Here is a 25,007-nt window from a genome sequence, read left to right on the forward strand (position 1 = left end):
TGAACTTGCGGTAGTAGTTCGCGAACCCCAAGAAGCGTTGCACCTCTTTCTTGTTGGTTGGCGCCCGCCATTCCAATACTGCTGCAACCTTTGCTGGGTCCATGGTGAGCCCTAGTGGCGAGACACGATATCCCAGGAAATCTACCTCTTGTAGATCAAAAGCGCATTTTTCCAGCTTGGCATAAAGTCCATGATCCCGCAATCGTTGTAACACCATTCTAACGTGGTTCTCATGTTCTGATTGTGATCTAGAAAACACCAAAAAATCGTCCAGGTAGATAATCAAGAACCGGTCTAGATAATCCTGAAAGATATCGTTGACAAAATGTTGAAACGTTGCAGGAGCTCCACATAAACCGAAATTCATGACCAGGGTTTCGAATAAACCGAATTTAGTCTGGAAGGCAGTCTTCCACTCGTCCCCTTCCCTGATGCGAACTAGATTATAAGCTCCTCGAAGATCCAGTTTGGTGTAAACCTTAGCCCCTCGAAGCCGGTCTAAGAGGTCCGAGATCAAAGGCAGGGGATACCGGTTTCGCTTAGTGATATTGTTCAATGCTCTATAGTCCACCACCAAGCGTAGGTCCCCTGACTTCTTTTTTACAAACATCACTGGGGAAGCGGCTGGGGATTGAGAGGGTCTGATAAACCCCTTGCGGAGGTTTGTCTCTAAGAACTCCCTGAGAGCTTCTTGCTCTGGTTCAGTCAGGGAGTAGAGGTGTCCTCGCGGGATCGGGGCCCCCTCCACCAAGTCAATGGCACAGTCATAAGGTCTATGTGGGGGTAGTCTCTCGGCTTCCTTTTCATTGAATACATCCCAATATTCCGAGTACTTCTTGGGCAAGGTGATGATGGGTTCAGCGTCTGTGGCATGACAGACCTTGGCTACAAGGCAATGGTTTTGGCAATATTTTGAAGCAAACTGCAGTTCTCTGTTGGACCAGGAGATGCTTGGGTCGTGGAGTGTCAGCCATGGAATACCCAAAATCACAGGGAAGTGGGGAACCTCGGTAACAAAGAAGGAAATCTCTTCCATGTGTTCCCTTATCCACATTCTGGTGGGTTCCGACCACTGGCTTACTGGACCTGTCTTGAGGGGGCGGCCATCGATGGCTTGCACCACACGGGCGTTCTTGAAGTCATGATATTGTAATCCCAGAGAGTCGGCATACTCTCTATCAATGAAATTGTTTGTGGCTCCTGAGTCTATCATGGCATGGACCATGACGGGTCCTTTTTTCACTGACCACAAGGTGACCACTAGGAGAAATAGGACCCCGGTTGGCGGCTCTTGAGTGGGGTTTTTGACCGGGTTGGCGAGCCTCTCTACGCCCGGTCGCTGGCTTCCCCCGCCGGCTGTGCGCCAGCCGCCTCAGACGTCTTCGTCTCCGTGGAGGACGCCACCGCCAGACGAGCGGCGGGCTTCCCTTTGGCTGGACACTCTCTGGCAAAGTGGCCCCCGTTACCGCAGTACCAACAGAGATTTAGGCGTTGGCGGCGGGCCTTCTCGGCGGCATCTAATCTGGGACGCACATTGCCCAACTGCATCGGCACCTCCTCGCTTCCTCTGGGGTATGGGGCTGGTGGCGGGGGTCTCCACACTGGACGTGGCTGGACGCCGGTGGGAGCGGGAGGTTTCGCTCCGGTCCTACCGCTCTGGCCTCGGATCCATTGCCTTCTGTTGGCAAGCATGACTTCAGCTCGTAAACATTGATCAATGAGTGCTTCAAGAGAGTGTGGAGGATCCACCTTGGAGATTTCCTCCAGCATCTCGATGTTGAGACCCTCCCGAAATTGTCCTCTAAGGGCTACATCGTTCCATCCGGTGTTATGGGCCAGCACTCGGAACTCGGCTATGTACTGGGACAAGGGTCTGTCCCCTTGGGAGAGGCGCCGGAGTTTGTGGCCGGCTGCCTCCAAATTGTCCTCGATTCCCCAGGTCGCCTTAAGGTGGTCCAAGAAGTGTTGCGCTGATCTTAGATGTGGGGAAACTTGGTCGAACAGTGCCGTCGCCCAGTTGGCCGCTGGCCCGTCTAGGAGACTGTAAATCCACGCCACCTTGATGTCTTCTTGGGGAAACTCGGCAGCACGGGCCTCTAGATAAGCCTGGCATTGGCGACGGAAAACATGAACCTTAGAAGCTTCTCCAGAAAACTTGGTTGGCAACGCCATGGCCGGGAGATGGATTCCGCGCTCCTTCAAACCCCTTATTTCACCATCCTGCGCGTTGAGCTTATCACGGATACGGTCCACTTCGTCCTTGTCGATGGTGTAGCTGAGGGGCTGTGCCCCCGGTCCGGCTCCGGTAGACATTCTGGCCTAGGTTAATTGGTGCTTAGGGTGGCGGAGTCAAACTGTCACGACCCAGGCTGCAGAGCACCAATAACCATACACAGAGGCCAGAATCTATCTAATATCTTTATTAAGGGAATATATAAAGTTAATAAAAGCAAGTGTAAGAAATAGTTCAGAAGTAGACCTTTCAGGGAAGGTCAAAATTAGTCCAAAGAAACAATGTCCAGTATGAAATATTAAGGTCCAAAGTTGTAATCCAATAACTGAAACACTCACTTTGCCAAGCAAAGTGAGGGGAGATGACAAGGTCCTTTAGTCCATGAAACTTGAGCAAGGCTAGGAAGTAACTTGATTCTTGGAACACAAGGCTTGAAACAAGGCAACAAGAAACGAGGAGCAAGAACAAGATCCGTGGTAATTACTTGGCAAGGTCCGGGAAGCAAGGCAAGATCCGGGGAGTAAACAAGGCTGGGAGCGGAGGCTTGGGAACAGGAACGAGGCTTGGAAGCGGGAGTAGCGCTGTCCACACACACTACTCCAGTAGCTGACGAATTGACTCCGCAAGATTCCTAAAGGGCAAGGAACCTAAATAGGTTCTCATTTTCCCACCAAAGAACACTTCTCTGGGGAATCAGAAACGAAAGTCAATCTCTGTGCCCAGATGTATGACTCCCTAAAATTTCTCATGGAAGCAGGCTTAATCATCTGAATGCTTTGCTGCGATTCTCAGGCTTCTGCGATTAGCCTGCTGAACTCCTTTTTGTTGCTGATAATAATTACGGCGAGAAAATGGGGGAGATTTTGACTCAGGGCTTGTTTGGCAGATTTCTGGAGGACAAACCTCCTGCAGGTGCAAGGGCTCCAATTCTGGCTGGGAAAGTTCCCTTTCTGGCTGAAATGGTGGAAAACCCAAGTTTTCCTCTTCATCCGTCACAACAGCACTAGGAACGGGACTACATGGCCCATGAGTCATCACAAGCACCAACCCGCAGAGTCAGACACAACTAGACTTAACGTCAAGGGAAAACCTTTACCTCTACATTCAGAACAAGTACATTATTTACATGTAACTCCTGGTGCGTGCACACGCACACATACACAGAGCTTTGGATAGCGTAGGGAAGGGTTAACATCCCTGTGGTGTTTGTTTTGCTGTCTGTGCCCCTGTGCAGAAGATTTCTCCTCACTTTCTCTCCCTGTGATAATTGAATTTTGAAAAAATGGCTTGCTGTGGAAACAAGTATTGGTGATAAAGCTTCAGTTGAGACACCTTTTCCCCGTGATAAATCTTTCAGGAGTAAATTTCCCTTCCGAGTGGTGGATTTCTCTCACTTCCTGTTGTCTCACCCCCATTCTTAACTGTGAATTGCATGTAAGTTGGATGTTTGTAACTCAAGGACTGCCTGTACATCTTAAACTATCTAATATGAGGGAGTGGCATCTTCTCCAGAGTGCCATTGAGTACAGTTGTTTCTTTAGTTCCAGGAAACTCACCAGGGATTGGTAGTCAATGGTTTAGGGAACATTGCTTTGAGTACCACTAGTGTAGAGACTAGTTTCACACAGTGCGCATATGTAGTGGCTGAAGAGGCGGCTGTGATGGTTGAGAAGGTCATTATCAGTCACACATGTATACCACTTTTTCTTCAATGAATTCATGAGAAGCAAGTGGCTTTCCTCAGCTGCACTTTGTCCTCATATAAACCTGTGAGGTAAGTCATACTATGAAAGTGACTGGCCTGTGATCACCCAGTGAATTGCATGGCTCCATGAGTTCTTGAAGCTGGATCTTAGAAAATCCAATATTTTAACCACTATACGATATTAAAGAACTTTCCATACAGTGTGTTGCAACTGCAGTGTGTAGGTGTGTCATGTGAATGTAATGAAAAACCTCAGCATCTAAGTGAAATAGTTTATATTAAAATATAAATGAAAGGCTTTCGTGAGATACATTGCATCCCCATAGATTTCATAACAATTTATGTCTGTGTCCGTATCTCTTATAAGGGGTTGGTTAAACCTCTGGTTTGCAAGTAAAACTGAATTACTGTGCTGCAAAATGATGCATGTCACCAATATGAAATCATTGGAAAGCTCTGCCATATTGGATCTCAGGTTGTGTAATAAAATAGAAAATTGTATAATAAGGAAATGTAATTGTCAGTTTTCCCATATTGAGTCAGATTATTCTTCCCACAAAATGGATTAATTTATTTAGAGGAGGAAATATGCTTCATTACATGGTCTACATGTACAGCAATCTGTAAGGCCAGTGGTGGACCTTAAAAGATTCAGCTATCAGTAATGATGCTTTCTACTATAATTTATATTAATCTCCAGAAAATCTGGAAGTCTGAGCAGGAAACACCTTCCTAAGTCCTTATCCTAGCCAACATTTTAACTATTATGGAAGAGGCTCATTGTTTCCATTCCAGCCCTTGCCACAAATAGGATAATGTGCTTAAATGCTTTGTTGTCTGATACCATACCAGTGCTCAAACATTGTTATCTCCTGATGAGGTTTATTCGATGTGTTTGGCTTTAAAAATGTTGAACATTTGTTATGCAGATGTGACAACTGCTAATTCTTAAAAATAAAAAAAATGTTCCTCCACCTTTCTCTATCCTTACAGTAAAAATTGAATTGGGTTTAGTGTTGGTAAATTGATGCTTATTTCAATGATGTACTGAAGAAGCAGCTTCAAATGAGACAGATTTGCTTAGTGAAAGTGTCCTAGACTTTTATAGCAGAATGCACCCCACTTCTTATTCATTTGCTACATATAGGGTTAACATACAGGGAAGTGGGATGAGTAGAGGTTAGAATTGCTTAGCTGTCTGCTTTTAGACCCTGTAACAGCTGCTTGTCTTTGGAGACAAATTGGATTAATTCCATGGAAATAATCTCTAATTATCCCGTGAAGTAATTGCTTTTTATTATGCCTGTGCTATGTGGTTACACTGGGAGTCTCACCAGAAAGCATTTGGCCAAATATATGTGTCCTACCATAATATCTGGATTGTCACTAGCTTATTACTTGTTTGCTGACCTGTGTTTTTTTTCTAGGTTACTAACAGAAAAAAATGTGAGATTATCCTGAGGAAAATAAACCAGATTTCTAATATAGGTGTTAATTAGAAAAATTAGAAGAAAAAAATCACCAATGTATCTTCAAATTTGTCTTTATAAACTTTTCTGTTGGTGTGATGAGGGTTTTAAGAAACGATATTCTCATTTAAGATTGGACTCTCAGCTTCTCTCAAACACTAAAATATATAAGTAGAAAAAGCATGGAATTCCTTAATTTAATTTAATTTAATTTATTACTCACAATTTGTTATAATTGTTTACAATTATTTCTTTTAAAAGGAGCCCCTTGTGTCTCAATGGGTTAAACTCTTGTGCCAGCAGAGTCCGGGGAGCGGAGTGAGCTCCCATCTGTCAGCTCCAGCTTCCCATGCAAGGACATGAGAGAATCCTCCCACAGGATCATAAGACATCTGGGCATCCCCTGGACAATGTCCTTGCAGACAGCCAATTCTCTCACACCAGAAGCGACTATGCACACATACTGTTTGCTTCCATGAAGAGGAAGTAGAACTGTGGAAAAGTGGAAGTGGAGAAGTGGAAGTGGACATGGAAAAGTAAAAGTCTTGACAAGCAGCAGGCATGCACTGTAGAGCAAGGATTGGGTGGGGGGGGATTGCTAGCAATGGATGATCACCAAACTCAGCAGCTATTTGTAGAGCTCTTCAGATTGGGAAATTTTACGTTTTGGCCCATGTTACTGAGTTCAGGTTTTCCCTGGTGATTAATAGATCCCTTGGCTCCAGAAATGGCCTGTCCTCCGAGTTTGGCTTTGAGGGACAGATGCAGGGTCTCATTTCTCAGGTTTTTATCAAGGCTTGACAGAAAGGAAGGAAGGGTTAATCACTATTCTGCCTTTGGAAATTTCCACAGGAAAACCTTCTAAGCTTCACACAGCCACTCTTCTGATAAATCCTTCTAGATGATAGTAACTTTTGCTATTGGGCACTTATCTCATAATGCCCTTATCACTCATTCCGCTAATGAGTTTTTAAATTAATGAAGGCAAAGAGCTATCTATGAATTTACCAAAGATAGAACAGGCAAGAAGCAACTCTAAGCCCTGGGAACATGGCATTTGAGGAGAACCACCAAATTAGGAAGATGGAGACAGTTTTGTATGCAATAAATGTAGCATGAGACTTTACCTCTAAAGCAACATATTTATGTGCTGGTGGAAATAGGATTCATGCAGTGAAATTCAGCTGAAACCAAGGGAGAAATATTGCTGCCTTTTGTTTCGCTAACTTTAGACCAACCAGGCATAGGTCAGAGTTTTTATGGGAGGGGAAAATAAAGATTACAAGGAAACAAAACTTACTTTCAAGTGATGCCATGGAAACACAATATTTATTCAAACAACATCTAAAATGCCTACAACTTTTAAAAGATGTGTAGATTTCCCACATTAATATTTATTTCAGCTATTTAATAGAACCAGACTGTTAGAATGATATGGCTAATCTTTTAGAATAGCTTGAGGTGGAATAACTTTTTATGTATATCTAGGAAGGAAAACTGTTCTGTGTATTTTAAAAGGTGTCTTTCATAGAAATACATTTTAATACATGTATTTTACATAATGCTTGATGATGATGGGTTTTTAAATTATGTTTTGCCCCACCTCAAGCCACAAGGAGAGGAGGCTAAGAAATAAAACTATTATTGTTGTTGTTTTTGAAACAAAATTGACCTTTTCTATTTTTTTAAAAAAAGGTTAGTAAAGTGGAGCAAACGAAGTATATGCCCATTGCTTTAGTTTTAATAAAGCATAGAATAAAAGAAATTATGGTAATTTGAATGAAAGTGCTTAGCCATTTTGAACAAGCATACCATTTCAGATTTCACTGAGAAGGTCATGAGCGGTATTTCTCTTTTTTTCTTGGACATGCACAAAATATTGGCTATGTTCACAATATATTGTGCAAGATCAGCAGACTTAACAAAAAGCAATAATGTTCTTTATTCTGGTTAAATTTCCCATACCGTCATCCAGCTGTCCTATTTGTCAGGGACCACCCAAATCAACCCTCTGCCATTCCACCTTTTACATAAAATGGCCCAGTTTCTCTGTGCTCCTCTCACTACTTTCCCTTGTCTTCAGTTTAATTCAGTTTCTACAAACTGAGTTCCAAGTATAAGAGTAGTATTCATTCAATTAACCTAGCAAGGAAGTCTGAAGAAAAAGACCCAGAATCCTATCCTTCCCAGTAAGCTCAGGTAAAAGGAAATTGCTGCAGCCTGTCCTGGCCCAAGTATTCTTCCTCATTAATAGCTTTTGCTCTGATGTTGCTTGTCCACATGTGTCTCAGGTTTCCTCTGAAATTCTGGGCAAATTGCTTCACAATCAAATCCACAGAAGTTAAACCTGCAGATGTGGAGAGTCAAGTACCCTATATTTTTCCTTCTCCGTTTTATTCTGTCTTGTTCAAGGTAGAAGCGTAAACATGACTGAATATAGCTTTTGCTATGCCAGATTGTGGAACAGTTCAATATAAGAGACTTGATGCAAGGTATAAACCAGGGGTCCCCAAACTAAGGCCCGGGGGCCAGATGCGGCCCTCCAAGGTCATTTACCTGGCCCCTCCCCTCAGTTTTAGACTTCACCTCGCCCAAAGTCTGAAATGACTTGAAGGCACACAATACCAAGAATCCAACTGAACTTGACTATTTCATTGGGCAGAAGCAGGACCACACTTCCCATTGAAATCCTGATAGGTTTATGTTGGTTAAAATTGTTTTTATTTTTAAATATTGTATTGTTCTTTCATTTACTAATATTGTGCTATGGTAATAATTGAATATATTGTGTATACATATAATATTGATACTAATATTATAATGTAATACAATATAATACTAATAATTATACAATATAATAATATTAATTATACATTATATATTAAATATATATTAAATTATGGTAGTGGCATAGAACAATATAGTAATATATAATGCTAATATTGTGCTATGCCAATAATATAATATATTGTAGGTACATACAACTTGTAAGCCGCTCTGATTCCCCTTTGGGGTGAGAGAGGATGGGGTATAAATGTAGTAAATAAATAAATAGTTGTTGTTGTTGTTTTTGCACTACAAATAAGACATGTGCAGTGTGCATAGGAATTTGTTCATATTTTTTTTCAAATGATAATTCGGCCCCCTCAACAGCTTGAGGGACCATGAACAGGCCCTCCACTTAAAAAGTTTGAGGACCCCTGGTATAAACTGTTCTTCAGCTGAAGTCTTAACAAGCAAATGAAAGAACAAGTTACTTGGAAGCAAAGTTGCATGTGTTAGATGTTTATCTCAGAACATGGCATTAAAAGATTTGCTGTCCGTGACTTTGGAGAAAACAGGCAGTGTCCATTTTGTTGTCTTTCGGTTTTGAGGGAATAAAAGAATTGTTCCACAGAAAGCCTAAATGAAATACTTATAACTGACATTGTTTAGAGACATTGGTCTTTGTTTCATAGCAGCCAAAAAGTAAATTAAACCATTTATGGTCATACATTTCTCAAGATCAACAAAATACTGCATACAACTGTTCAGTTACAAATGTGTTGTTTATCAGAACTAAGATTTCTCATGCTAATCATACCAAGTATGTGCTGAAAAGCTGAACACAAACCCCTGCCAGTCACCCAGTTCTCCAGTCTTTATAGCATCTGGACTTGGAACTTGTTCATCCATGTAATTGGGTTAGTTGATGCATTTTCATAACCGAGCAGCTGGTACCTTGCTCTGAAAATAAGTGCTTATGAAATCAAAACAGGTTCTGGAAGTGGCATTCAGTCTCACTGTTTTAAAAATAATAGCAATACATCACCAGTGACTTTCTTGGATGTGAACGCATATGCTTAATTCAGTAGGGCCAGGGAGGCTTAAAGTGAATGGAAATGGATTTCAGCACATGAATCTTTCTACCAGACAGAGGTGTTTTCTGTGTGTTGTGATTGCTCAAATTCAGAGATTCACAGACAGCAGAAAGTGATATACTGGTTGGCGTGACTCCTTCCTATCCCCAACCCTGCAACTTTTCCAGTCTTTATGTCAGCTATGCTTTTTGATGCTATTATAGGTAACTATAATGAGCATTAACTCAGAAGAGCAGAGACTTCTTCCACTTGTGTGACTACATTCCACATTCTGTAGAAAAGGGAGTAAAGTTCCTTGTTCAAATGAAGGGCAATACTTTTTGTATGACCAAGAAAAATGGTGATTGGGGTAGCGTTGCTTTTCTTGGAATGTGAAACTTAAAGAGGCTTGCTGATAATTTTTTAAATCCTGCAACTTTAAGGGCAATGTTTTCTTTGGGGTTGTTGTACAGGCAGTCCCTGGATTACAAATAAGGTTCTGTAGGTTTGTTTTTAAGTTGAATTTGTACGTAATTCAGAACAGGTGCATTTTAAAGTGTATCTCCCACTATATATGTATAGGCAATGCTACCCCAATCAAAAAATTTTCATGGATGGATGGATGGATGGATAGATAGATAGATAGATAGATAGATAGATAGATAGATAGGCAAACAGATAGCTTTGGCTAGTCTAGGGAAGGGTTAACACTTCTGTAGTGTTTGTTTTGCTATCTGTGCTTCTGTTCAGAAGATTTCTCCTCACTTTCTGTTCCTGTGATAATTGGATTTTGAATATTTCGGGTTGTTGTGGAAACAAGGATTTGCAATAAAGCTTCAGTGGAGATACTCATTTTCCATGATAACTATTTCAGGAGTGAATTTCTCTTCCTAGGGATAGATTTCCTCTCACTTTCTGTTGTCTTATCCCTGTTAGTAACTGAGAGTTGTATGTAAGTCAGATGTTTGTAACTTTGGGATTGCCTGTATTATTCTAATTCTTGTCTTCTATCATAGGGCCAGAATTACTGCATACATCAGGCATGGGCAAACCCCGCCCCCCGATGTGGCCTTTTGAGGTCTCACGTCTGGCCCCTGTTTGCCTCGGCCTTCTCAGCATGCAGATGCAGCAGCCCACATCCCCAGGCTGAGAGGAGGGCCAAGGTTAGGGTTAGGGTTAGGGTTAGGGTTAGGGTTTTTGTAGCTCTTTGTAGCTCTCGCCAGCCACATGTGCCTCCTCTTCTCTGCCATTTAAGTGGTGATCCACCATCTCCCCAAGTAGAGAAGAGTGCAGAGTGGAAGGCAGGCAGGCTGCTGCTGGAGAGATTTTAGGCAATGGCCTGTCTCCTCCTGCTCCTTTCAGCCTGGGAATGTAGCAGACCACCACCTCCAGAGGCTGGAAGGAGAGCCCTTACAGCCCTGCCCTCTCCCATGCCCAGCCATCCCCTGCTGGCTGCAGCCCTGCCCCTCCCCTCCCAACCCAGCCCCACCCTTCCGGCCTCAGCCTAGCCCCTTCTGGCCCAGCTCCTCCCAGTCCAACCCCCACCCCTTCTGGCTCCAACTCCACCTCTTCTGGCCTCCGATCCCACCCCTTATGGCCCTGCCTGCATTCTCTTTTGGCTTTTGCAGCCGAATCCACAAGTTAGCCCCACACCAAAAAAGTTTGCCCATGCCTATCATACATACATGGTTCCCAGTTTGCCTCCCATATAGGAACTTTTGCCTGGTTTATTTACTCTTTACCATAGCTGTAGGGTAAGCATTCCTTACACAAAATTCCAAAATCTGAAATGCTCTGAAATCATCCATGTGGGTGGCTGAGATAGTGATTCTGACAGTTCACTGTATACAGACTTTGTTTCATTCACAGCATTATCAAAAATATTGCATTAAATTACCTGCAGGCTATGTGTACAAGGTGGATATGAAACTAAACTGTATTTGATATTTATATTTGGGTCCCATCTCTAACATGTGTTATTATGCACATAAATGTGAATGCAGATTTTTCCAAAATCCCCCCCTCCCCCAAGAATCCAAACTTCAAAAAAATTCTGTTCCCTGGCATTTCAGATACTTGTATTCTTTTCTGAGAATTGTCAATCATCTGTGAATTTCTGCTCCAGATCTAAGTCATTGCCTGTCTGAAATTTCACCAAAAGTCTGAATGCTGAGAGTGAGAAGTGAGAAAATAGCCAATAAGAGCACACTTGTGAACCAGGGGACTACATTTCAAGAAAAAAATGTGTAGCATTCAGATATTAAGATGACTTCTACCACTTTGCCTTGATATTTTCATAAATATCTGCATGGTTCAGAAGATCTTCTCCTCGCTCCCATTTGGTGACCATGTCCATTTTCAGATCTGTTGCTACAAATCTTAACCATAAAATTCTCTTTCCTTTTGTTTCTTTCTCCAGTGTTTGATAGTTGGGGGTGGCCCCTGTGGTTTGAGGACTGCCATAGAACTTGCCTTTCTTGGAGCCAAAGTTGTTGTGGTGGAAAAGCGAGACACTTTTTCAAGAAACAATGTTCTTCACCTCTGGCCTTTTACTATTCATGACCTTCGCAGCCTGGGAGCAAAAAAATTTTATGGGAAGTTCTGTGCAGGATCCATTGATCATATTAGTAAGTATGTCTGACTGTGAGAAATGACTGAAGTTCTAATTATCTACTTAGAAAGAGGCACTGAACACAAAGGTTCATGATTCATTTTTTTGTAGCTAATAAGGCGGAAATGTTGGCTGCAGTTCATTACACAACTACGTGCAGACAAGTCTTGTTGAACTTAGTTGAGCTTTTGCAGAGATGCAGTTCTTGCCCTGATATGGTATGCCAGTGCTTGACAATAGATTCAGATGTTGAAGCCAAAATCCATTGCTGAAAACTGTCGGTGCCAGGTATTTTTGGAAGAAGATAAAAGAAATGCTCCAGCTAATAGTTAATAGAACACTGTACCTCATTCCCTCTGTCTCCTATCAATATTTTTTCTGTATCCTGCATGCCAAAGTATTTCTTCACATTTTCATCAACCCTAAACCACAGAGTTCGCATCTACAATTAGCCACATGTATGAATAAGCGCTGAACATTTACATTAAAATAAAAGAATTTCCATCTTAAGGATTTTTTTCTTTCCAAACCTCCTTCTGGCTCTATTGATATGGCTGATTTGTACATGGATACTAAGTGCGGTGTGGTAGATTCTTTAAAAACAATAATAACAATAGAACAGTTAATGCTGATTTGACATGATTGGTACCATCAAGCCCAGTTGTTGTTCCACAAATGAGTAGCAATTTCATCATATACCCACCAAATTTACTTTTAAAATACAAATTGTGTGTATGTGTTAATTTGCATGCATTGAAAGCCATTATGGCATAGTGCAATGGTTCTCAACCTGTGGGTCCCCAGGTGTTTTGTCCTACAACTCCCAGAAATCCCAGCCGGTTATCATCTGGTAGGATTTCTGGGAACTGAAGGCCAAAACATCTGGGGATCACAGGTCGAGAACCACTGGCATAGTGGGTAGAGTGTTGCATTTGGGACTTTGGAGATCCAGGTTCAAGTCTCCATTACATGACAATGAAACTCATATAGTTGATGGTAGCAGAAAATGAGAAGGAAAAAAAAAATACATGTATGCTATCTTGAGCTCAATGGAAGAAATATTGTTTATAAAGGTAATATATACATATTTCCATTCTGTTGAATTGAAATGTGATGAAAGCAAGTCTAAATGTTAAATAAAATACCCTAAAAGAGTAACTGTTGCAATTATGTCATTTTTGTTTCTTAGGCATTAGGCAGCTCCAGCTTATCCTCTTCAAGATTGCACTGATGTTGGGAGTTGAAATCCATGTGAATTTAGAATTCATAAAAGTTATAGAACCTCCCGAAGATCAAGAGAATCAAAGTATGGCATAGTTTTTATTAATACTTCTACTTCTACTACTAGTACTACTACTACTACAAAAAGGTCAATGTGTGTTAAAAGATGTGAGAATTCACACTTAACCAGAATGGATACACGTTTTCCCGTTTGTATATTTGGGGGCATTTGGGATTAAATTTAGCTAAATACCTACTTTCCAGTTCAATTCACCCTGATTTTTCCCAAAAGTCTTTTAGAATGCATGCAGGATTATGAGCAAAAGGGTCTTCAGGAAATCCTCTTATTTGGGCATAAAGACAGGAATTCGGTAGTAGAAATTAGCCTGAATTGCAGTACAGCATGAAATCATCCAATTGTTGATGTTCATCTGCCAATACTGAATGTGAGAAATGTGCTGAGTTGCCAGGAGCAGTTTAGACCCATTAACAATGTACATTGATGGTTTTATGTATAATAATAAATGGTGCTAAAAGTATGGTGTAACTGTAGGATGGTAATAAGAATAAGAATATTAAAAATAAGCACCAGTATCTATCATTCTTATTGTTATTATTCTTATTAGCATCCTACAATTACAGAATAAGAATAATAACAATAAACAGATACTGGTGCTGATAACAGATTTTCATAGACTTCATGGACTAGAACTGTTGTTGAATCATGAAAGTGTTCAGTGGTGGCTTCCATCTCAGTGGGGCAAGTGAGCCTACCCCAGTTTATAGTATGAACTCCAAATTCAGAGTGATTTAATTGCTTTCCTGTCACAAAAGCCACCACTGCAACGAGAAGTGAACAGCAATGAATTGACAGAATCTATGTCCTTAGTCTATAATTAAAAGAGGGAGGGAAATCACATTATAAAATTGTCCATGTTCTTTTCCCCAAGCACAATTTTTCCTTTGGATTTCCCCATCAGAGATGTGTTTGGAGTCCAGGACTGAATTACAGCACTTAGCAATTATTCAGTATGAAGAATAACTGCATTCTGTTCTCCCCGTTGATCCAGGAATTCCACATTAGATCAATTTAACTTTGAAAGTTTAGGCCAACTAAAATTCTTCCTCATTCTTTATGGTCAAGGACATTTCCCAAATTGTATTGACTTTTTTTCATCATGGTTTGGTTTTGCCATAGTTTGCTGCTGGCATATTGCTGATTGACTTATTGTTTTCAGAAATAGGTTGGCGCGCTGAATTTCTCCCAATGGATCATCCTTTATCAGAATATGAATTTGATGTTGTTATTGGTGCTGATGGCCGCAGAAACACTTTGGAAGGTATGTTGTATGTGATGCTATTACTCAGCTCAGTCCGAATCTTTAGAGTATAAAGTCTGCATATTTCTTGAAAGATAGATCATTGCTGAGTCTTAAATTATAATTCTTTGTTTTTGAGAAAATGTGTCAAGCTACATTATTTAAAAAAAAACTTAATTGTTTTATTGCTGCTTCAAAAGGTGCCACATATTTTTGGATTTTCCTTAACTGTACACTAATATCTGGTACAAAGCGCTGTGACTGTTATAATAATAATAATAATAATTTTTATACCCTGCCCCATCTCCCCGAAGGGACTCGGGGCGGCTTACATGGGGCCTTGCCCGATACAACAATCAAATATCAATAACAAGCAAAAGCACAATTAACGCAATAAAAACATCAACATCAGTAAAAAAAACAATCATTAAAATCAACATGAAGCATACAATGTTAAAAACTGGAGACTAATTCATAAATCCCGGGCAAAGTGCAGAATGTGCCGAAATGGGGAAAGGTAATTTCACAGTTGAAATGGACAATAAAACGCAGTATAACAATGGCAACACATCAAGAATGGGGCTATTATGGAATGGGCAGATAGATCAATCCAACAACAATTAAACGTCAAAGGCCTTTTGGAAGAGCCAGGTTTTTAATCATGAATTAAGTCATGACATAATTTAGCTTTTTGGTCATTGAGTTGTAATTCATCCATATCTCTTTCTCTCTCTGCTCAAAATGGACACATATATCACCTGTCAGTTTGATGAAGATATCTGAAGGGTTATTTTAAGAATGCATAAGTGTTTTGAAAACTGGTCATTTTGATTAAGGGATTTGAGAGAGTCAAAACAATAGCAGAAAGGAAGGAAGGATCCTTTTGCAATAACTGTAAAACAATAATTATACAATATCCTCATTCCCTGAGTTGGCCCTTTTGAGCGAGACATTAGCTAAGCATATCACGTGAATTGCCTGAATTATGTATGTATGCACACACTGGCTTTAATTAGCTGCATCTTAATTTTGTTGCTCAAGTAGTACTATACTGCATGCAAGCAGTTTACAGGGTGATATGCCTATAAAGAGCTTAACCCACTTTAGCACAGTGCAGCTACTTGAGTGGTGGTTATGTGCACATAGCTGAACAGATGGTGCAATCTCTGCAAAGCAGAAAAATAGACACTTGCTTTTGCAGCAATGTTGTGGACCAGAGTAAGTTAAAGAGTAAGGAGAAAGGAGATCATTTTGCAATGAAAACTGCTAGAGAAACACCAAAGGCAAACGGATACAGAGGATGGAGGTATATGTCTTTATGCAAGGATCATGTACCTTCGAGGGATCCATTTAAAACTGTAGTTGCACGTGGCATGTCTGTCTTAAGTCCATTAGGCCAGAGCTCCTTAAACTTGGAACCCCTTTTGGCTCAAGAAGATTTTACATGACCCCAGCTGTATACGTGTATAAAACAGTTATAGAAATCAGACATTTACTGATTCAGCATTTGCAAGGCTTCCTAAACATGTTGATTTCCCTGTTTATGAAGTATAGCTGACACATCTTCTGCAGAGTCCATTATAAACAACAGATTTGTGTAAATGTCTAAAACATAAAGGAAGCCAGGAGAGAAAAGGAACTGAAATATGACATGGTTTCACTAACTGGTATAATTTCAAATAATAGGTGGTGTAATGGATAGAGAAAAAAAGTTCAAATAATTAAAGCAGGAGAAGGTCAACCTTATTCAAGAATTTTTTTCTAGGAAAAAAAAATGAATACTTTATTAACAGCCAAGAAGCAATGCTATTTTATGAGCCCCAAAATATTATTTGGGAAAAACAACTTTGACTAGGGCTTTTTTGTTAGATATTCTTTAAGGTTTGTCTATCATCAACTAACTGTGGAACAAATCCATTATGACAATGTTGCATTTTGAAGAGTGGCTTCATTTTTAGTCATAAACTTCCAAAAATCCTTTATTTAGACTGGTGGACAATGTTGGTTTGTTTCCTTTGTAAGGCTTTAGAAGGAAGGAATTTCGTGGAAAGCTGGCCATTGCTATCACTGCCAACTTTATAAACAGAAACACTACTGCAGAAGCAAAGGTGGAGGAGATCAGTGGAGTTGCTTTCATTTTCAACCAAAAATTCTTCCAAGATCTGAAAGAAGAAACAGGTGGGTCATATTTTGCCTTTTAAGCTTGGTAAAATAAAATAAGATGATTTAACTAACTCCATAGCAAGTACTGTGTGTATTATTTATTTAAATGAGCGGGATTGCTGGATGGAAGCAAACCGTTTTCTTCACATACAGCTCTGTCCCAGTGTCAGTTATTGTATCTGTGTTATTGAGAGAGGTAGGCAAAGTGTAGCCCAAGGACCACGTGGCTCCTGGAGCCCACTTTTGTGGCCTGAGAAGTCTTCCAATCCAGTCAACTTGCACCTAATATTTTTAAAAAGTGACATATTTTTCAGGTATTCTTTGTCCCAAACTATGCAGAAAGCCACAGCACATATGCATTCCTAAAAATACAGTGACAGGTACCCCGGAATCCCATAGTTGAGGGTTATTGGAGGAAGGGCATCTGGATCCCTTGCAGTTGTTTTAAACTGGTCATGATAATAACTTTATTTTTGTACCCTGCCTCCGGAGTCCCCTGAAGGGACTTAGGGCAGCTAACATGGGGCCAAGCCCAGACAATTACAATAAAACAAAATAAAATGCATAGAAAACTAACACAGTAAAGCAATAAAATAGCAACAGTAGCATAATAAAACATACAGTAGAGTCTCACTTATCCAACACTCACTTATCCAATGTTCTGGATTATCCAACACATTTTTGTAGTCAATGTTTTCAATACATCTTGATATTTTGGTGCTAAATTCGTAAATACAGAAATTACTACATAACATTACTGCATATTAAACTACTTTTTCTGTCAGATTTGTTGTATAACATGATGTTTGGGTGCTTAATTTGTAAAATCATAACCTAATTTGATGTTTAATAGGCTTTTCCTTAATCCCTCCTTATTATCCAACATATTCACTTATCCAACATTTTGCCAGCCCGTTTATGTTGGATAAGTGAAACTACTGTAGTATAAAAACAGTACAAAAAAATTAAACGAAGGCAAACTGGGCCAAAGTGCAATGAATAAAAATTATGCCACTGCTTTAATCCTGTGCACTGCTTCTCAAAGTTTATTTTGTGTGAACATATGTTTTGGAATTCTGAGAAGAGGAAAGGACGAGATAGCACCTTTTGATACTTGTGGTAAATATGGCTTCATATATTTAATAATTCCATTTGAGAACCTTGCAAGACCATGGTCAGCATCCCAACATCTCAATCTCTTTTGTTATCCTACATTTGTATACCATAACATTCATAAGACCATAATAAAAGGAACAATGTAAACATACACCAACATTGTGTTACACTGAAACCTACGATTGTGTGCCTCAGCCATGAGCATACCTCATGCTCAACAGTAGATTAGATCTTCCCCCACAAATTCAAATGTGAGTGCAGAGTGATTTATTGCACGAAGGAGCAAATTTATGCCTTAACTGCTTGTGCAACAACTGCTGTGCTCATATAGTGCCCCAGCAAAATTCTGGTCTATGAATGTTGGTGGACACTGTGGGAATAGATTACTACTCATTTATTGGAACTTGCCCCTTGTCTACTTGCCCCTGTGGCCCCTAATGTCAGGTTCTACTTTAAACAGGAACAGAAGGTCTCCAGACTTTTGGTTCATACATTTAGTTCCTGGGGCAGAGGAGGAGAATAATCAGCTCTACCAATAAATGCTGTTGTGATAGTGGAAGAGAGTCCATATTTCATCCTAACAAATACATGATGGCATAAGGTTTCGGAGATGTGGACTGAAAGTTGTGGGAATTAAAACATATCTTGCAATCAATTTGTTGGACTCAAAAGTGTCACATGCTCTGTTTTATTATTGTTCATCACCTTTCTAGAGGGTGTGAACAAACAAATCCATGAGAATGTTGTTGTAGTATATGCCATAATTTTGATTGTCTACTGTCACTATATGACTGGAGCCTCAGTTTGATTCATAGCAGACTTTGAATTATGAGGAGCTGAAATTATACTGCACACATTTACAATAGAACACATTTGTGTCATATTTATTTAATGTTAATCAAGTGAATGGCAACTGACGAAGCTGCCTTGTATTATGTCAGACCTTTGGTTCATCTAGGTCAGCATATTCACTTCTGTCTAATAAAAGTTATTCTCTTGGGTTTTAACCAGGATTGTTTCCTAGCCCTGCATGGAGATTTTCAACATTACCCTAAGGTCTTTTCACACAAAACTGTTACAGTATGGTTCCACTTTTAACTTCCATAGTTCCATTCTGTGGAATCCTGAGATTTTGCAGTTTAAGGAGAGATATTTAGAAATCTAAATTAGAGCGCTGCAGTGTGTCAGTAGACCGCAAACCCCAGAACTCCATAGGACACACCCATAGTGTATAAAAGTTCCTCCAGTGGTCTCACAGCCAAGTATAAACTAGGTCTGGCCTTGCTTAGCTTCTGAAATCAGACAAGTTTGGGAATGTACAGATTGATAGGATGGTTAGGGATTAGGGGGGGGGATCTGATTTAACTACGTATATACTTCTGTTTTCTCTTCCCTTTCTACTATTTCCATATTGTTTGCTTGTCTTTTTAACAACATCTTATTTGCTTGCGTGTATTTTTTTTGCTCCTTAGGAATTGACCTGGAGAATATTGTTTACTATAAAGATAGCACCCACTATTTTGTGATGACTGCAAAAAAGCAAAGTCTTCTGGAAAAGGGAGTCATTATTAAAGTATGTATTTACGTGTGGGTTAATGTCTTCCATTGTATACTTTTGTTAAGATCCTGGCTTTTGCTCCTGGAAAAATGTTGTAGGAGATGGTGGTTTCTAGGTCCCAACTATGCAGAGTGTGCAATAGGCAACATGCAGGATGAAATAATTGATTTATGTATGGAAGCAAGGCACCGACTGGGGAAGGGACTGCTGTGCATAGGTGTTTGTGTGTGTATATGTGTGTGTGTGTCAGGGCTGAACGTTCTTCACCAGAGATTTAGCTGTGAGTCCTGGGGGGGGGGGGGGATTGGCTCCCAAATAAGAATGTTGCCCTCACATTGCAATTCAGTTGAGCATTTAGAAATATGAGAACCAGCATGTTGTAGCAGTTTGAGGGTTGGATTATGACTCTGGGGACCAGCTATGTTCAGCTATGGTGCCTAGAAAACACTCTGATATGTTCACCTTAGGGGCACCATAACTTTGATATGATTTGGTAGCACATGCCAGTAACAACAATTCAAAGAAAAGGAGCAAGCAAATTTATCAAGAAACACATTCAGAGGTTCAATTTATCAAGTCACTGGTCAGAGTTTCAGTTGTGAGCAGTTTTCAATCTCTCTGCAATGCTAGAAATTTTGGGATTGAAAGAAAATTTCATCTGCGTGAGGCCAAGTTCTCATTTGTAGAGGATAAGGCCTTCCTTTTGCCTCCTACATAGCTATACATCTGCTTAAAACACTTTAAGCACAGAAATGATGTGTGTGTTGGCCCTAAAGGGTTTTGAACTCCCATGCGTGTTTGTGTGTGTTTAAATAAAAATCAAAGGGAGAAATGTAACATGTGCCCATATGTTCTGGTCTGGACTTGTGTGATCTTGCCCTAAAGTAGGAAAAGGAATGGTTAATATGTAATGAAGAGTTATTAGACTGATACAAAGTGAATTGCTGGTATACTGGTATGGTTCATCTTAATTTATGTTCATTTTTAAAAAAGAGAGTTAACTAATATAATAGCCACATCTTTATTAATACTTTTGTTCAACTTGTTGAAACCTTTTCCCTTTGTTGCAAAGAAATTATTATTCTGCATGTATGTTTTAGGGTTAGGGTTAAGGTAATGGCGCTCCATGCAGTCATGCAGGCCACATGACCTTGGAGGTGTCTACCGACAACGCCGGCTCTTTGGCTTAGAAATGGAGATGAGACCAACCCCCAGAGTCAGACATGACTGGACTTAACGTCAGGGGAAACCTTTACCTTTACTTATGTTTTAGGGGGAGAAATCCCAACTGAAAAGAGAAAGTTAAGCTTAATTAATTTGCTTAGGTTTTGAATGGCTCAGATATACAAAGTAGCATAAAATATGTAGCTTTGTTGATGCATTTTTTAAATCAAGAGATTAATATAATATGTATCATATTCTAACCTCAAGCTCTTCCTCCTTCCATGTGGAATGCAATGGTCTATTTTATGTCATAGTCATGGAAAGTTCTAAACAGCCCTAATGATACAGTGTTGTCTTTCCATCTAGGATTATATTGACACGGAAATGCTACTCTGTGCAGAAAATGTAGACCAAGACAATCTATTGTCCTATGCAAGGGAAGCTGCTGACTTTGCAACTGATTACCAATTGCCTGCCTTGGATTTTGCGATTAATCATTATGGACAGCCAGATGTGGCTATGTTTGATTTCACTTCCATGTATGCCTCTGAAAATGCAGCGTTGGTACGAGAGAGGCACAGACATCAACTGCTGGTTGCGCTTGTTGGGGACAGTCTTGTAGAGGTAGAGTAAAATTGTGGCTGTGTGAGATGTGTTGTGTATTTGTGTTTTTGCTAAGAAATGCTTTGGAGTTTGCTATCATCCCATATTTAAAGATGCCCCATCAAGAGAATTAGAAACATGGTATTTAACTTAAAAGACTGAGCATCAGGAGCATTTCATGGTTGATTGAAATGAGCAATCTGGAGTTTATATGTTTGAGCTTAGCCTGTTAACTGCAAACTGCCACCCCAGACTGAAATAAATATTTGGTATCTAAATTACTGTGAAGGACCGAATATTCAATCTTTAGAGTTCAATTTTTTTCCAGAGCAGCCAGCCTGAAATAAGCAAAGAGGAAATCTGTGGGTTTATCAGTGAATCTACTCTTTAGTTTAATGGTGAGCAGCTTCTTCAGAAAACGTATACTCTGCCAACAACTGGAACAAGTAGTGCCCGTTGACTAACTTTACAGTTTTCTGTGGGACCATACCTCTTCCCCTCGGCATCAAGCCACTCTGTGTTGTTTTAAGCAAATACTTCCCCATTCACAGCATAAAAGAGTGCTAATGATAGATTTATTTGTGCCTTCATTGAAGGAGATGTTGATTTGTAGTATACAAGCAAGGCAACTGCTGCCCCCCCTCCCAAAAAGAACAGTAAGAGCTTTATGATAACTTAAGAATGCAGAAGTGTCAGAAGTCTAAAATGTGACTTATTTCACAGCCATTCTGGCCGATGGGCACGGGTTGTGCAAGAGGGTTTCTGGCTGCATTTGACACAGCATGGATGGTGAAAAGTTGGGCCCAAGGAAAGCACCCATTTGATATCCTTGCAGAAAGGTAAGACATCGGTTGTTCTGCTGTCTTCCATATTATAAAGTGAAATTTGGCCAACTGTCAGGAATTCTAGGAATGGAAGTCCAAAACACTTGGATAAGCAAATGTTGGAAACCAGTGCTCTATATCAGGGGTCCCCAAACTTTTTAAACAGGGGGCCAGTTCACTGTCCCTCAGACACTTGGAGAGCTGGACTATAGTTTTTTTAAAAAATCTATGAACAAATTCCTATGCATACTGCACATATCTTATTTTGAAGTTAAAAAAAACCCAAATGGGAACAAATACAGCCTCAATGTTAATAATAATAATAATAATAATAATAATAATAATAATAATAATATCATCATCATCATCATCAAAATAATAAAGAGGGCTGGAAGAGACCCCTTGGGCCATCTAGTCCAACCCCCTTCTACTTTTGTGCACCAAAAGATAATCAAAGCACCCTGACAGATGGCCACCCAGCCTCAATGTTAACAATCATCATCATCATCATCATCATCATCATCATCATAAAAACAATAAGCGACACCTTGGACTTGAGGGAGGAGGGAAAAACATGAACCTCTGGGGGCCGGATAAATGGCTTCAATGGGCTGCATGTGGCCCACGGACCATAGTCTGGGGACCCCTGCTCTATATGATCAAGAAGTTGCTGCTTACATCCCTTCTGTTTTGTAGCAGATTTAGAACCTCATAGAATGATTACTAAAAGGCTGTTACAATGATGGTAACCAAATATTATATTCCTGAACATTGCTTCTCTGAACATGGCCTCTTCACTCTCCTTTCAACTTGTACCAAAGGGGCATCCCATAATTATAAAGAGATTTTGAGTCTCTTCTGCTTCTTGCTCCTAAGGTCACGTGTGTCCCACAGGTTCTCACATTCATTGGTTATAAGCCTGGAAAGCCTGTACACAGACCTCTATTAATCCCTAAGACCTTCGTACATTTTTCCTGCACTGATGATTAGAAGCAAGGGATATTGAACACAAAAGTGAACTGTGCTGTTTCCTGCTACTGTTGTGTGTATTTAAAAGTAATTGAACAATGTATGTTGTGCTTTTAGTGGAATGAAGACAGAGGCTGTGTACTGTCTGCTTGTTGTAAGGATAAGGGGTGAAATCTAGTTAGCGGCTGATGAAAAAGCTGCTTGCAGAACAAGGTGAAGTAGGAGAGAAAGACAAAATCTTGTTTTGTGTTTGCTCATGAAGTCTGTTAATGCACCAGTACATTTCACTAAAAAAGCACTATAGCATTAATTTTCCTGTTTAAAGATGCTTGTAGGCTTTAATATTTTGATATAGAGTCATTTTGGGATCATAGTCAACAGCAGCTTGAAGGCATTCACACACAATTTTTAGGGAAACTGTTATTGTAATTTTTCACTTGCCCAAAGATACAGGATTCCTAGTAGTAATTCAGTAGCTCTTTCTCTGAACCTTCATCTTTAGATCTCAGCCTCCTTTACTCATACAATTTCTCCATCCATAGTACTTCATCTGTATTTTTTATACTATCACATTCTCTGCTTCTACAGCCTTCACAATTTCATTTGCAAATCTTTGCCCCTTCCCTAGAGCGGCTGAAAGGGTTATTGAGGATTTAGTTGGGGACAGCATTGTTTGAACAAGGGATGAAGTCAAGAGTCTAGACTTGAAATAAAGGTCACATAAGGGCTGAGAAAGCATATTTGTGGATGCCAAAAACACAGTGCAGTTGCAAATGGAAGCCTGGCTTACTAATAATGGTTGGGTGACTCTATATGCAGTGTAGTTTTGTGGTTAAAGGAGGAGTTGTTTTGAGAGTGAAGGGGGGAAAAAATCAAAGCCAAATCATTTGGGATGATGTCATTTTATTTCTTCCTAGTTATTTTCCTGCCTCAGGAAGACATGCTTATGTCTGTCTCTGCTGTTCCCACCCCACATATTTATCATGCTTAGACAATGTATTACAACATGCCAAAGTTCTAAAAATAGGCAGGAGCACATAAGGTAAAGAAAATACTGTGTACCTCATAATAACACATAGTCCTTTATTTTTTACCTTCCAGAGAAAGCATTTACAGACTCCTACCCCAAACTACACCTGAAAATATCACAAAGAACTTTGACCTATATACCATTGACCCCGCAACACGATATCCAAACTTGAACTCAAGCTGTGTTCGTCCACATCAGGTAGGCAGAGGTGCTAATGGTAAAGAATTTGATGCATGCAAAATTGCTGTGGAAATGACTAATGCCTCTGAAAACCAAATCCAAAGCGAAACTCTTGTGTTTCTCAGTGTTTTATTCATTTAAAAATGTAACTAGTAAACAAAATACTTAGCAGATTAGGAGATAACAATCAAAATGCAGGTTTTCCTCATTTCTGTGATTATCTTGTAGGATTTTGTGGAATCTGAAATTTTAATCAATATTATACCTAAGCTTGTTATCTTGATTGGAGAATTGGCTTGGCTCCTGTGAATCCAAATAATTAGGGTAATGCTGGTCATTGACCAAAATAAATCCTATTGTATATACAAATAATTGGGAAACCAAGTATTCAAACCTTTTGGATTCATCCAGTGGTTACTGTACTGGGAAAGTAGTAAGTACACAGGAAAACCACATTACAGATGGATTGATTTAATCAAGGAAATCACCGTCACAGGTTTGCAACACTTAAGCAGGGCAGTTAATGGCCAGAGCTTTTGGAGATCTCTCATTCAAAGGGTTACCATAGGTCAAAGCTGACTTTTGACAACAAATAACAACAACTCCTCTTCCTTTAGGTGAAACATTTATATATTACGAATGAGCTGCAGTCTTGCCCTCTAGAAAGATCAACCTCAATTAGAAGATCAATTGGTCTTTCAAGACAAGGTAAGAAACAAACTTTCTGTTAGTATAGTTTTCACAACTTGTAACAGAAGAGTCCTTGGTGGCGCAGCGTGTTAAAGCGCTGAGCTGCTGAACTTGCAGACTGAAAGGTCACAGGTTTGAATATGGGGAGCGGATTGAGCGCCCGCTCTTAGCTCCAGCTTCTGCCAACCTAGCAGTTTGAAAACATGCAAATGTGAGTAGCACAATAGGTACCGCACTAGCAGGAAGGTAACAGCATTCCATGCAGTCATGCCAGCCACATGACCTTGGAGGTGTCTACGGACAATGCCAGCTC

The 25,007-nt window shown here is 40.0% G+C and overlaps 1 protein-coding gene across 9 annotated transcripts in view; it reads left to right on the forward strand.

Annotated features, from left to right (window-relative positions):
* mical2 (microtubule associated monooxygenase, calponin and LIM domain containing 2) overlaps positions 1-25,007 on the forward strand; it is a 200,815-nt gene that overhangs the window by 57,804 nt on the left and 118,004 nt on the right. For all 9 annotated transcript variants that reach the window (XR_010001947.1, XR_010001945.1, XR_010001946.1 and 6 more), the window contains exons 3-11: positions 11,666-11,873; positions 13,047-13,163; positions 14,317-14,418; positions 16,420-16,575; positions 19,149-19,249; positions 20,765-21,022; positions 21,725-21,840; positions 23,896-24,022; positions 24,622-24,712. Coding sequence is in view for 6 of the 9 variants with exons in the window: in XM_062967705.1 (XP_062823775.1) it covers positions 11,666-11,873; positions 13,047-13,163; positions 14,317-14,418; positions 16,420-16,575; positions 19,149-19,249; positions 20,765-21,022; positions 21,725-21,840; positions 23,896-24,022; positions 24,622-24,712 (1,276 nt within the window). In the remaining 3 variants the exon portion in view is untranslated. The remainder of the gene's footprint in view (positions 1-11,665; positions 11,874-13,046; positions 13,164-14,316; positions 14,419-16,419; positions 16,576-19,148; positions 19,250-20,764; positions 21,023-21,724; positions 21,841-23,895; positions 24,023-24,621; positions 24,713-25,007) is intronic.

This window comes from Anolis carolinensis, chromosome 1 (assembly GCF_035594765.1).
Source record: "Anolis carolinensis isolate JA03-04 chromosome 1, rAnoCar3.1.pri, whole genome shotgun sequence".
In the NCBI taxonomy this organism is placed as follows: domain Eukaryota; kingdom Metazoa; phylum Chordata; class Lepidosauria; order Squamata; family Dactyloidae; genus Anolis; species Anolis carolinensis.